Source organism: Salvelinus namaycush, chromosome 14 (assembly GCF_016432855.1).
Source record: "Salvelinus namaycush isolate Seneca chromosome 14, SaNama_1.0, whole genome shotgun sequence".
In the NCBI taxonomy this organism is placed as follows: domain Eukaryota; kingdom Metazoa; phylum Chordata; class Actinopteri; order Salmoniformes; family Salmonidae; genus Salvelinus; species Salvelinus namaycush.
In genome coordinates, this window is record NC_052320.1 from 4,682,320 (window position 1) to 4,697,339 (window position 15,020).

Consider the following 15,020-nt stretch of genomic DNA (forward strand, 5'->3'; position numbering starts at 1 on the left):
TGGCAGCTCCGGACTGGGTGGCAGCTCATGACTGGAGGGCATCTCATGACTGGAGAGCAGCTCATGACTGGAGGGCAGCTCATGACTGGAGGGCAGCTCATGACTGGAGGGCAGCTCACGACTGGAGGGCAGCTCACGACTGGAGGGCAGCTCACGACTGGAGGGCAGCTCACGACTGGAGGGCAGCTCACGACCGTAGGGCAGCTCACGACTGTAGGGCAGCTCACGACTGGAGGGCGTCTCTGGCAGCTCCTGACTGGCTGGCGTCTCTGGCAGCTCCTGACTGGCAGGCGTCTCTGGCAGCTCCTGACTGGCAGGCGTCTCTGGCAGCTCCTGACTGGCTGGCGTCTCTGGCAGCTCCTGACTGGCTGGCGTCTATGGCAGCTCCTGACTGGCTGGCGGCTCTGGCAGCTCCTGACTGACGGACGGCTCTAGCGGCTCTTGACTGACGGACGGCTCTAGCGGCTCCTGACTGACGGACGGCTCTAATGGCTCGGGACAGACGGGCGGCTCTAATGGCTCGTGGCAGACGGATGACTCAGATGGCGCTGGGCAGACAGATGGCTCAGACGGCGCTGGGCAGACAGATGGCTCAGACGGCGCTGGGCAGACGGATGGCTCAGATGGCGCTGGGCAGACGGATGGCTCAGACGGCGCTGGGCAGACGGATGGCTCAGACGGCGCTGGGCAGACGGATGGCTCAGACGGCGCTGGGCAGGCAGGTAGTGCAGGCAGCTCAGACGGCGCTGGGCAGACGAGCAGTGCAGGCGGCGTTGAGCAGACGAGCAGTGCAGGCAGTTCAGACGGCGCTGGGCAGGCAGGCAGCTCAGACAGCGCTGGACAGACAAGCAGTGCAGGCGGCGTTGAGCAGACGAGCAGTGCAGGCAGTTCAGACGGCGCTGGGCAGGCAGACAGCTCAGACGGCGCTGGACAGACGAGCAGTGCAGGCGGCGTTGGGCCGACGGCCGACTCTGACCTGCTGAGGCGCACAGTAGGCCTGGTGCGTGGTGCCGGAACTGGTGGTACCGGACTGGAGACACGCACCTCAAGGCTAGTGCAGGGAGCAGGAACAGGGCACACTGGACTCTCGATGCGCACTATAGGCCTGGTGCGTGGTACCGGAACTGGAGGTACCGGGCTGAGGGCACGCACCTCAGGGCGAGTGCGGGGAGAAGGAACAGTGCGTACAGGGCTCTGGAGACGCACAGGAGGCTTGGTGCGTGGTGGCGGAACTGGTGGTACTGGGCTGGAGACACGCACCACAGGGAGAGTGCGTGGAGGAGGAACAGGGCTCTGGAGACGCACTGGAAGCCTGGTGCGTGGTGTAGGCACTGGTGGTACTGGGCTGGGGCGGGAAGGTAGCGCCGGATATACCGGACCGTGCAGGCGTACTGGCTCCCTTGAGCACTGAGCCTGCCCAACCTTACCTGGTTGTATGCTCCCCGTAGCCCGTCCAGTGCGGGGAGGTGGAATAACCCGCACTGGGCTGTGTTGGCGAACCGGGGACACCATGCGTAAGGCTGGTGCCATGTACACCGGCCCGAGGAGACGTACTGGAGGCCAGATATGTAGAGCCGGCTTCATGGCACTTGGCTCAATGCTCACTCTAGCCCGCCCAGTGCGGGGAGGTGGAATAACCCGCACCGGGCTATGCACCCGTACAGGAGACACCGTGCGCTCTTCCGCATAACACGGTGTCTGCCCGTACTCCTGCTCTCCACGGTAAGCATGGGAAGTGGGCGCAGGTTTCCTACCTGCCCTCGCCACACTACCCTTTAGCCCCCCCCCCCCCCCCCCCCCCAAGAAATTTTTGGGGTTTCTACACGGGCTTCCAGCCCCGCTTCCGTGCTGCCTCCTCAGACCACCGCTCCTGGGCTTTAGCTGCCTCCATCTCTTCCTGAGAGCGGCGATATTCTCCAACCTTAGCCCAGGGTCCTTCTCCGTTAAATATTTGCTCCCATGACCATTCCTCCTGGTACCGCTGCTGCTGTCGCTGCTGCCCGTTGCCACGCTGCTTGATCCTTGTTTGGTGGGTGGTTCTGTAACGGCAGTCTAAGTCGTCCTCCTCCTCAGACGAGGAGAGGCGAGAAGGATCAGAGGACCAATACGCAGCGTGGAAATTTTCCATAATGAATTTAATCAACACAAAACAATACACTATACAAAATAACATACCGTCACAGTCCTAGCTGGTGCAGAACACAAACACAGAGACAGGAAACAAACCACCCACAATCCCCAACACAAAACAAGCCACCTATATATGATTCTCAATCAGGGACAACGATTGACAGCTGTCTCTGATTGAGAACCATATCAGGCTGAACATAGAAACAGACGAACTAGACACACAACATAGAATTCCCACCCAGCTCACGTCCTGACCAACACTAAACAAGCAAAACACATAAGAACTCTGGTCAGGACGTTACACTACCGGTCAAAAGTTTTAGAACACCTACTCATTCAAGGGTTTTTCTTTATTTGTACTATTTTCTACATTGTAGAATAATAGTGAAAACATTTAAAACTATGAAATAACACATATGGAATCATGTAGTAACCAAAAAAGTGTTAAACAAATCTAAATATATTTTATATTTGAGATTCTTCAAATAGCCACCCTTTGCCTTGATGACAGCTTAGGAAACACTCTTGGCATTCTCTCAACCAGCTTCATGGAGGTAGTCACCTGGAATGCATTTCAATGAACAGAAGTGCCTTGTTAAAAGTTAATTTGTGGAATTTCTTTACTTCTTAATGTGTTTGAGACCATCAGTTGTGTTGTGACAAGGTAGGAGTGGTATACAAAAGATAGCTCTATTTGGTAATAGACCAAGTCCATATTATGGCAAGAACAGCTCAAATATAGAAAGAGAAATGACAGTCCATCAATACTTTAAGACATGAAGGTCAGTCAATATGGAAAATGTCAAGAACTTTGAAGGTTCCTTCAAGTGCAGTCGCAAAAACCATCAAGCACTATGATGAAACTGGCTCTCATGAGGACCGCCACAGGAAAGGATGCCCCAGAGTAGAGGACAAGTTCATTACAGTTACCAGCCTCAGAAATTGCAGCCCAAATAAATTCTTCACAAAGTTCAAGTAACAGACACATCTCAACATCAACTGTTCAGAGGAGACTGTGTGAATCAGGCCTTCATGGTCGAATTGTTGCAAAGAAACCACTACTAAAGGACACCAATAAGAAGAACAGACTTGCTTGGGCAAAGAAACACGAGCAATGGACATTAGACCGGTGGAAATCTGTCCTTTGGTCTGATGAGTCCAAATTTGAGATTTTTGGTTCAAACCGCCGTGTCTTTGTGAGACGTATGATCTCTGCATGTGTGGTTCCCACCGTGAAGCATGAAGGAGGTGTTGTGGTGTGGGGATGCTGTCAGTGATTTATTTAGAATTCAAAGCACATTTATCCAGCTTGGCTACCACAGCATTCTGCAACGATACGCCATCCCATCTGGTTTGGGCTTAGTGGGACTATCATTTGTTTTTCAACAGGACAATGACCCAAAACACACCTCCAGGCTGTGTAAGGGCTATCTGACCAAGAAGGAGAGTGATGGAGTGCTGCATCAGATGACCTGGCCTCCACAATCACCCGACCTCAACCCAATTGAGATGGTTTGGGATGAGTCGGATCGCAGAGTGAAGGAAAAGCATATGCTCAGCATATGTGGAGCTGGTTGAGAGAATGCCAAAGAGTTTGCAAAGCTGTCATCAAGGCAAAGGGTGGCTATTTGAAGAACCTCAAATTTAAAATATATTTTGATTTATTGAAAAAAAAATGTGGTTACTACATGATTCCATATGTGTTCATTTATAGTTCTGATGTCTTCACTATTATTATACAATGTAGAAAATAGTAAAAATAAAGAAAAACCCTGGAATGAGTAGGTTTTCTAAAAGTTTGGACCGGTAGTGTATGTCATTAATCACTATAACTATGTCATTAATCACTTAGAACTATGTCATTAATCACTTAGAACTATGTCATTAATCACTATAACTATGTCATTAATCACTATAACTATGTCATTAATCACTATAACTATGTCATTAATCACTTAGAACTATGTCATTAATCACTTAGAACTATGTCATTAATCACTATAACTATGTCATTAATCACTTAGAACTATGTCATTAATCACTTGGAACTATGTCATTAATCACTTGGAACTATGTCATTAATCACTTAGAACTATGTCATTAATCACTTAGAACTATGTCATTAATCACTATAACTATGTCATTAATCACTTGGAACTATGTCATTAATCACTATAACTATGTCATTAATCACTATAACTATGTCATTAATCACTATAACTATGTCATTAATCACTTAGAACTATGTCATTAATCACTTGGAACTATGTCATTAATCACTTAGAACTATGTCATTAATCACTTAGAACTATGTCATTAATCACTATAACTATGTCATTAATCACTTGGAACTATGTCATTAATCACTATAACTATGTCATTAATCACTATAACTATGTCATTAATCACTATAACTATGTCATTAATCACTATAACTATGTCATTAATCACTATAACTATGTCATTAATCACTTATAACTATGTCATTAATCACTTAGAACTATGTCATTAATCACTTAGAACTATGTCATTAATCACTTGGAACTATGTCATTAATCACTTAGAACTATGTCATTAATCACTTAGAACTATGTCATTAATCACTATAACTATGTCATTAATCACTTGAACTATGTCATTAATCACTATAACTATGTCATTAATCACTATAACTATGTCATTAATCACTATAACTATGTCATTAATCACTATAACTATGTCATTAATCACTATAACTATGTCATTAATCACTTGGAACTATGTCATTAATCACTATAACTATGTCATTAATCACTTGGAACTATGTCATTAATCACTTGGAACTATGTCATTAATCACTTGGAACTATGTCATTAATCACTTGGAACTATGTCATTAATCACTTAGAACTATGTCATTAATCACTATAACTATGTCATTAATCACTATAACTATGTCATTAATCACTATAACTATGTCATTAATCACTATAACTATGTCATTAATCACTATAACTATGTCATTAATCACTATAACTATGTCATTAATCACTATAACTATGTCATTAATCACTATAACTATGTCATTAATCACTATAACTATGTCATTAATCACTATAACTATGTCATTAATCACTTAGAACTATGTCATTAATCACTATAACTATGTCATTAATCACTAGAACTATGTCATTAATCACTATAACTATGTCATTAATCACTATAACTATGTCATTAATCACTTAGAACTATGTCATTAATCACTATAACTATGTCATTAATCACTATAACTATGTCATTAATCACTATAACTATGTCATTAATCACTTGGAACTATGTCATTAATCACTATAACTATGTCATTAATCACTATAACTATGTCATTAATCACTTAGAACTATGTCATTCATCACTATAAATATGTCATTAATCACTATAACTATGTCATTAATCACTATAACTATGTCATTAATCACTATAACTATGTCATTAATCACTATAACTATGTCATTAATCACTATAACTATGTCATTAATCACTTAGAACTATGTCATTAATCACTATAACTATGTCATTAATCACTATAACTATGTCATTATTCACTTAGAACTATGTCATTAATCACTATAACTATGTCATTAATCACTATAACTATGTCATTAATGACTATAACTATGTCATTAATCACTATAACTATGTCATTAATCACTTAGAACTATGTCATTAATCACTATAACTATGTCATTAATCACTTGGAACTATGTCATTAATCACTATAACTATGTCATTAATCCCTATAGCTATGTCATTAATCACTTAGAACTATGTCATCAATCCCTTGGAACTATGTCATCAATCACTATAACTATGTCATTAATCACTATAACTATGTCATTAATCACTTGGAACTATGTCATTAATCACTATAACTATGTCATTAATCACTTGGAACTATGTCATTAATCACTTAGAACTAAGTCATTAATCACTATAACTATGTCATTAATCACTTAGAACTAAGTCATTAATGACTATAACTAAGTCATTAATGACTATACCTATGTCATTAATCACTATAACTATGTCATTAATCACTTAGAACTAAGTCATTAATGACTATAACTATGTCATTAATCACTAAAACTATGTCATTAATCACTTAGAACTAAGTCATTAATCACTATAACTATGTCATTAATCACTTAGAACTAAGTCATTAATCACTATAACTATGTCATTAATCACTTAGAACTAAGTCATTAATGACTATAACTATGTCATTAATCACTGAGAACTAAGTCATTAATGACTATAACTATGTCATTAATCACTTAGAAATATGTCATTAATCACTTGGAACTATGTCATTAATCACTATAACTATGTCATTAATCACTATAACTATGTCATTAATCACTATAACTATGTCATTAATCACTTAGAACTAAGTCATTAATGACTATAACTATGTCATTAATCACTAAAACTATGTCATTAATCACTTAGAACTAAGTCATTAATCACTATAACTATGTCATTAATCACTTAGAACTAAGTCATTAATCACTATAACTATGTCATTAATCACTTAGAACTAAGTCATTAATGACTATAACTATGTCATTAATCACTGAGAACTAAGTCATTAATGACTATAACTATGTCATTAATCACTTAGAAATATGTCATTAATCACTTGGAACTATGTCATTAATCACTATAACTATGTCATTAATCACTATAACTATGTCATTAATCACTATAACTATGTCATTAATCACTTGGAACTATGTCATTAATCACTATAACCATGTCATTAATCACAATAACTATGTCATTAATCACTTAGAACTATGTCATTAATCACTTAGAACTATGTCATTAATCACTTAGAACTATGTCATTAATCACAATAACTATGTCATTAATCACTTAGAACTATGTCATTGATCACTTAGAACTATGTCATTAATCACTATAACTATGTCATTAATCACTTGGAACTATGTCATTAATCACTATAACTATGTCATTAATCACTTGGAACTATGTCATTAATCACTATAACTATGTCATTAATCACTATAACTATGTCATTAATCATTTTAACTATGTCATTAATCATTTTAACTATGTCATTAATCACTTAGAACTATGTCATTAATCACTTGGAACTATGTCATTAATCACTATAACTATGTCATTAATCACTATAACTATGTCATTAATCACTTGGAACTATGTCATTAATCACTATAACTATGTCATTAATCACTATAACTATGTCATTAATCACTATAACTATGTCATTAATCATTTTAACTATGTCATTAATCACTTATAACTATGTCATTAATCACTTAGAACTATGTCATTAATCACTATAACTATGTCATTAATCATTTTAACTATGTCATTAATCACTTATAACTATGTCATTAATCACTTAGAACTATGTCATTAATCACTATAACTATGTCATTAATCACTAGAACTATGTCATTAATCACTTAGAACTATGTCATTAATCACTATAACTATGTCATTAATCACTTAGAACTATGTCATTAATCACTATAACTATGTCATTAATCACTTGGAACTATGTCATTAATCACTATAACTATGTCATTAATCACTAGAACTATGTCATTAATCACTTAGAACTATGTCATTAATCACTATAACTATGTCATTAATCACTAGAACTATGTCATTAATCACTAGAACTATGTCATTAATCACTATAACTATGTCATTAATCACTATAACTATGTCATTAATCACTTAGAACTATGCAATTGGTTCCATTGTAGGCCTACCATGAACACTGAGGTCAGCTCAAATACTTGACCTAAGTTTGATCCTGAGAATGACGTCTCACCTCTCAAACTTCTCGATGAGGGAGAGCACGCATGCGGTGGGGGAGGAGCTTCCCTCAACGCGAGGGAGTGTTGGGGGTTGGCTGGCCCCTCCCCCTCTGGGGTCTGCAGGTAGAGGTCTACAGGGTGGAGGCAGAGGGAGGGGCTTGTCCGGAGCGCGGGGGCGTGGCCTAGCAGCACCAGCACCCTGCTGCAGGTGAGGAGGCTTTGGGGGCACTGAGGAGAAATAACACAACATACAACATGTTACTGACTGAGGAGAAATAACACAACATACAACATGTTACTGACTGAGGTGAAATAACACAACATACAACATGTTACTGACTGAGGAGAAATAACACAACATACAACATGTTACTGACTGAGGAGAAATAACACAACATACAACATGTTACTGACTGAGGAGAAATAACACAACATACAACATGTTACTGACTGAGGAGAAATAACACAACATACAACATGTTACTGACTGAGGAGAAATAACACAACATACAACATGTTACTGACTGAGGAGAAATAACACAACATACAACATGTTACTGACTGAGGAGAAATAACACAACATACAACATGTTACTGACCGAGGAGAAATAACACAACATACAACATGTTACTGACTGAGGAGAAATAACACAACATACAACATGTTACTGACTGAGGAGAAATAACACAACATACAACATGTTACTGACTGAGGAGAAATAACACAACATACAACATGTTACTGCCTGAGGAGAAATAACACAACATACAACATGTTACTGACTGAGGAGAAATAACACAACATACAACATGTTACTGACTGAGGAGAAATAACACAACATACAACATGTTACTGACTGAGGAGAAATAACACAACATACAACATGTTACTGACTGAGGAGAAATAACACAACATACAACATGTTACTGACTGAGGAGAAATAACACAACATACAACATGTTACTGACTGAGGAGAAATAACACAACATACAACATGTTACTGACTGAGGAGAAATAACACAACATACAACATGTTACTGACTGAGGAGAAATAACACAACATACAACATGTTACTGACTGAGGAGAAATAACACAACATACAACATGTTACTGACTGAGGAGAAATAACACAACATACAACATGTTACTGCCTGAGGAGAAATAACACAACATACAACATGTTACTGACTGAGGAGAAATAACACAACATACAACATGTTACTGACCGAGGAGAAATAACAGAACATGTTACTGACTGAGGAGAAATAACACAACATACAACATGTTACTGACTGAGGAGAAATAACACAACATACAACATGTTACTGACCGAGGAGAAATAACACAACATACAACATGTTACTGACTGAGGAGAAATAACACAACATACAAGGTGTTGGTCATCTTCGTATTTTACCTAATGTCTATTTATTTAAACTACAGTAATTACAGTGTTACTGCACAGATACAGAGGGACGTAATATCTTATTTATTGTCCTACTTCGGATAATCATTGTGAAGCCAAGATTTTATAGTTGATATCATTCGGCGGCAATGCCGGATGTGGCAGGGCTTGCAAACTATAACGGACTACAAAGGTAAACCCAACCGCGAGCTGCCCAGTGACGTGAGCCTACCAGACGAGCAAATTTGTATTTGTATTTATTAGGGATCCCCACTGCTCTTCCTGGTGTCCAAACACATTAAGGTGCTTACATTACATATAAAACAAAAGATAAAACAGTACATCATATAACATTACTATAGCACTACATATCTACAATACAAAATGTATAATACCACCACTACATATCTACAATACAACATGTATAATACCACCACTACAATACAACATGTATAATACCACCACTACATATCTACAATACAACATGTATAATACCACCACTACATATCTACAATACAACATGTATAATACCACCACTACAATACAACATGTATAATACCACCACTACAATACAACATGTATAATACCACCACTACAATACAACATGTATAATACCACCACTACAATACAACATGTATAATACCACCACTACAATACAACATGTATAATACCACCACTACAATACAACATGTATAATACCACCACTACAATACAACATGTATAATACCACCACTACAATACAACATGTATAATACCACCACTACAATACAACATGTATAATACCACCACTACAATACAACATGTATAATACCACCACTACAATACAACATGTATAATACCACCACTACAATACAACATGTATAATACCACCACTACAATACAACATGTATAATACCACCACTACAATACAACATGTATAATACCACCACTACAATACAACATGTATAATACCACCACTACAATACAACATGTATAATACCACCATACAACAATATTACAATATACGTGTGTGTAGAATGCGTGTGCTAGTGCTTGTGTGTGTATGCGTGTGTCTGTACCTGTGTGTGTGTGTCTGTACCTGTGTGTGTGTGTCTGTACCTGTGTGCGTGTGTCTGAACCTGTGTGTGTGTGTCTGTACCTGTGTGTCTGTACCTGTGTGTGTGTCTCTTCACAGTCCCCGCTGTTCTATAATGTGTATTTTTACCTGTTTTCTTCCCATCTGATTCTACTGCTGCATCAGTTACCTGATGTGGAATACAGTTCCATGTAGTCATGGCTCTATGAAGTACTGTGGAATACAGTTCCATGTAGTCATGGCTCTATGAAGTACTGTGCACCTCCCATAGTCTGTTCTGTAGTTTAAACAGACAGCTCGGTACATTCAGCTTGTCAACACTTCTTACCAAAACAAGTAGTGATGACGTCAATCTCTCTTCCACTTTATATGCCTTCTACGCCTGCTTTGAGGCAAGCAACACTGAATCATGCATAAGAGCACCAGCTGTTCCGGACGACTGTGTGATCACGCTCTCCGTAGCCGATGTGGGTAAGACCTTTAAACAGAGTAACATTCAAAAGGCTGCAGGGCCAGATGGATTACCAGGAGGTGTACTCAGAGCGTACGCTGACTAGCTGACAAAACTATGAAGACATCAAAACTATGAAATAACACATATGGAATCATTGTTTTAAACAAATCAAAATATATATTTGAGATTTAGGATTCTTCAAAGTAGCCACCCTTTGCCTCGATGACAGCTTTGCACACTCTTAACTCGGTACTGGTACCCTGTGTATGTAGCCATGTTATTACCTCGTACCCCTGCACATTGACTCAGTACTGGTACCCTGTGTATGTAGCCATGTTATTACCTCGTACCCCTGCACATTGACTCAGTACTGGTACCCTGTGTATGTAGCCATGTTATTACCTCGTACCCCTGCACATTGACTCAGTACTGGTACCCTGTGTATATAGCCAACTTATCGTTACTCATTGTGTAATAATTATTACTTTTATTATTACGTGTTTTACTTTTCGATTATTTCTCTATTTTCTTTCTCTCTGTATTCACTGACCTCTTCACTGACCTCTCCTTGACCCAGTCTGTAATACATGTTTCAAACAGACAACCATAGTCCCTGTGCCCAAGAATGCTAAGGTAACCTGTCTAAATGATTACCGCCCCGCAGCACTCATATCTGTAGTCATGAAATGCTTTGAAAAGCTGGTCCTGGCTCTCATCAACACCATCATCCCAGACTCCCTGGATCCACTCCAATTCACATACCGCCCCAACAGATCCACAGATGACTCAATCTCTATTGCACTCCACACTGCCCTTTCCCACATGGACAAAAGAAACACCTACGCTAGAAAGCAGTTCATTGACTACAGCTCAGTGTTCAACACAAGAGTTCCCTCCAAGCTCATCACTAAGCTAAGGACCCTGGGACTATACACCTCCCTCTGCAACTGGATCCTGGACTTCCTGACGGGCCGTCCCCAGGTGGTAAGGGTAGGCAACAACACATCTGACACACTGGCCCTCAACACGGGGGCCCCTCAACGGTGTGTGCTTAGTCCTCTTCCTGTACTACCAGTTCCCCCACGAGTGCTTGGCTGAGCACAACTCCAACACCCTCATTAAGTTTGCCCGACGACACGACGGTGGTTGGCCTGATCATCAACGATGATGAAACAGCCTATAGAGAGGTCAGAAACCTGGCAGTGTGGTGCCAGGACAACAACCTCTCCCTCAGCAAGACAAAGGAGCTGATCGTGGACTACAGGAAACAGAGTGCCGAGCGCGCCCCCATCCACATCTGTGGAGCTGTAGTGGATCAGGTTGAGAGCTTCAAGTTCCTCTGTGTCCACATCACTGAGGACCTATCGTGGTCCAAACACACCAACACAGTCGTTCAGGAGGCTGAAAATATTTAGCATGGGCCCTCAGATCCTCAAGAAGTTCTACAGCTGCACCATTGAGAGCATCTTGACTGGCTGCATCACCGCCTGGTATGGCAACTACTCGGCACCTGACAAGGCTACAGAAGGTAGTGCATGTGGCCCAGTACATCACTGGGGCCAAGCGCCTTGTCATCCAAGACCTCTATACCAGGCGGTGTCAGAGGAAGTCCCTAAGCATTTTCAAAGAATCCAGCCACCCAAGTCATAGACTGTTCTCTCTGCTACTTTACAGCAAGCAGTACTAAAGCTCCAAGTCTGGGACTAAAAGGCTCCTGAACAGCATCTGCCCCCAAGCCATAAGATATAAAATAGATGGTTAAATAGTTAACCAAATAGCTACCCGACTCTGCAAATAGCGAAGACATCAAAACTATGAAATAACACATATGGAATCATTGTTTTAAACAAATCAAAATATATATTTGAGATTTAGGATTCTTCAAAGTAGCCACCCTTTGCCTTGATGACAGCTTTGCACACTATTAACTCGGTACTGGTACCCTGTGTATGTAGCCATGTTATTACCTCGTACCCCTGCACATTGACTCAGTACTGGTACCCTGTGTATGTAGCCATGTTATTACCTCGTACCCCTGCACATTGACTCAGTACTGGTACCCTGTGTATATAGCCAACTTATCGTTACTCATTGTGTAATAATTATTACTTTTATTATTACGTGTTTTACTTTTATATTATTTCTCTATTTTCTTTCTCTCTGTATTGTTGGGAACGACCTGTAACTAATCATTTCACTGTTAGTCTACACCTGTTGTTTACCAAGCATGTGACAACTAACATTTGAATTGATTTTTATTTACCTTGTGGTTTAGGCCCAGGTAAGGGAGGGCGTGTCTTGAGGGCGGTGGAGGGCACTTCTTGAGGAGTTCCACTCTCATTGTCTCCTCTGTTACAGCCGTGTCCAGCGGGGTGCAGCAGGGTCTCGGGGGGTTGCAGACCCAGTGGCCCGGAGGTTTGAGGGCCGGGGTCTGAGCTTAGGCGAGGGGTCTCTGTCTGGGTGTCTGAGTCGTCGTCGTGGGCCCCGAGGCATGCACCGTGAGCACCAGGCTCCAGGGATAGGCTCTTAGTCATCAGCCGAGGACTGGAGGAGGACGGGCCTGGGGAGAGAACAGAAAGACAAGTATAGAGTATACCTCGTACTGGAGGTCGCTGAGTGGGTCACAGAGAGAGAAACATAGTCAAGACAATCAATCAAATGTATTTATAAACCACTTTTTACATGAGCAGTGCATATACAGAAACCCAGCCTAAAACCCCAAAGAGCAAGCAATGAAGATGTAGAAGCACGGTGTCTATGAAAAACTCCCTAGAAAGGCAGGAACCTAGGAAGAAACCTAGAGAGGAACCAGGGTCAGAGGAACCAGGACATCGGTTTCATAAACGCATACATATACATTATAGAGTATTTAATACTGGACTGGACGAGGGCGGGGCCTGAGGGAGACAAGTAGGGACCAGGGCCGTCACCAGAGTTTCATAACATCCAGTTGGCTGTCCAGTTGGCTGCCCAGTTGGCTGTCCGGTTGGCTGTCCAGTTGGCTGCCCGGTTGGCTGTCCGGTTGGCTGTCCGGTTGGCTGCCCGGTTGGCTGTCCAGTTGGCTGTCCAGTTGGCTGCCCGGTTGGCTGCCCGGTTTGCTGTACGGTTGGCTGTCCGGTTGGCTGCCCGGTTTGCTGTCCGGTTTGCTGTCCGGTTGGCTGTCCAATTGGCTGTCCAGTTGGCTGCCCAGTTGGCTGTCCAGTTGGCTGTTCAGTTGTCTGCCCAGTTGGCTGCCCAGTTGGCTGCCCAGTTGGCTGTCCAGTTGGCTGTTCAGTTGGCTGCCCAGTTGGCTGCCCAGTTGGCTGCCCAGTTGTTGGCTGCCCAGTTGGCTGCCCAGTTGGCTGTCCAGTTGGCTGTTCAGTTGGCTGTCCAGTTGGCTGTCTAGTTGGCTGTCCAGTTGGCTGCCCAGTTGGCTGCCCAGTTGGCTGCCCAGTTGGCTGCCTAGTTGGCTGTCCAGTTGGCTGCCCAGTTGGCTGCCCAGTATTGGAAAGCTCAGGAAAACATCAGGGAAGCTCATTGGCGGCAGGCAGCCTGGCGGGAAGGAGCTTGGGGCCAGTAACCAAAAGGTTGCTGGATTGAAATATCACCGTTTCCCGGGCGACGCTGATGTCGATAAAGGTAGCCCCCCCGATTCAGAGGGGTTGGGTAAATTCGGGAAGAGACATTTCAGTTGAATGCATTCAGTTGTACAACTGACTAGGTATCCCCCCTTTCCCTATAGGCCTTGTGTGTGTGTAGAGAAGATTTGCTTTCAATTGCATGACCAGTAGTGAACCATCGTTCAGGGCACGGTGGGGCAGAGCAACAAAAAAAAGCATTTTGTTATTGTTGCCTGTTTTGCCTGTTATTTTGGCATTAATACGTGTCACATATCAGTTTGCAAATAATGTAAAAAACATAATAATAATAATCATTGAGTTAATAAAGCCACATACAAACATGGCCTCTTTTTTTGCTTTGGTTAGTAAGGCAGCTCCAAAATGTATGTGTTTCAGCCTAGCTCAGTGCTTTCTGTGGTGGTGGGGCAGCCAGCGGGAAATACAGAGTGTAGGGGTTGGTAATGTTCTGTAGTTACGCCGTGATTGGCTTAGTGTTCTGTCACTCAT

At 41.8% G+C, this 15,020-nt stretch overlaps 1 protein-coding gene across 1 annotated transcript in view; it reads right to left on the bottom strand.

Annotated features, from left to right (window-relative positions):
* The window catches only part of fgd1 (FYVE, RhoGEF and PH domain containing 1), a 56,144-nt gene extending 41,713 nt beyond the window's left edge, over nt 1-14,431 (bottom strand). Inside the window, exons 1-3 of the mRNA XM_039008695.1 lie at nt 13,845-14,431; nt 13,178-13,458; nt 7,993-8,206 (exon numbers count right to left, since the gene is read on the bottom strand). Coding sequence (XP_038864623.1) covers nt 7,993-8,206; nt 13,178-13,458; nt 13,845-14,431 — 1,082 coding nt within the window. The remainder of the gene's footprint in view (nt 1-7,992; nt 8,207-13,177; nt 13,459-13,844) is intronic.
* Between the last annotated feature and the right edge of the window lie 589 nt (nt 14,432-15,020).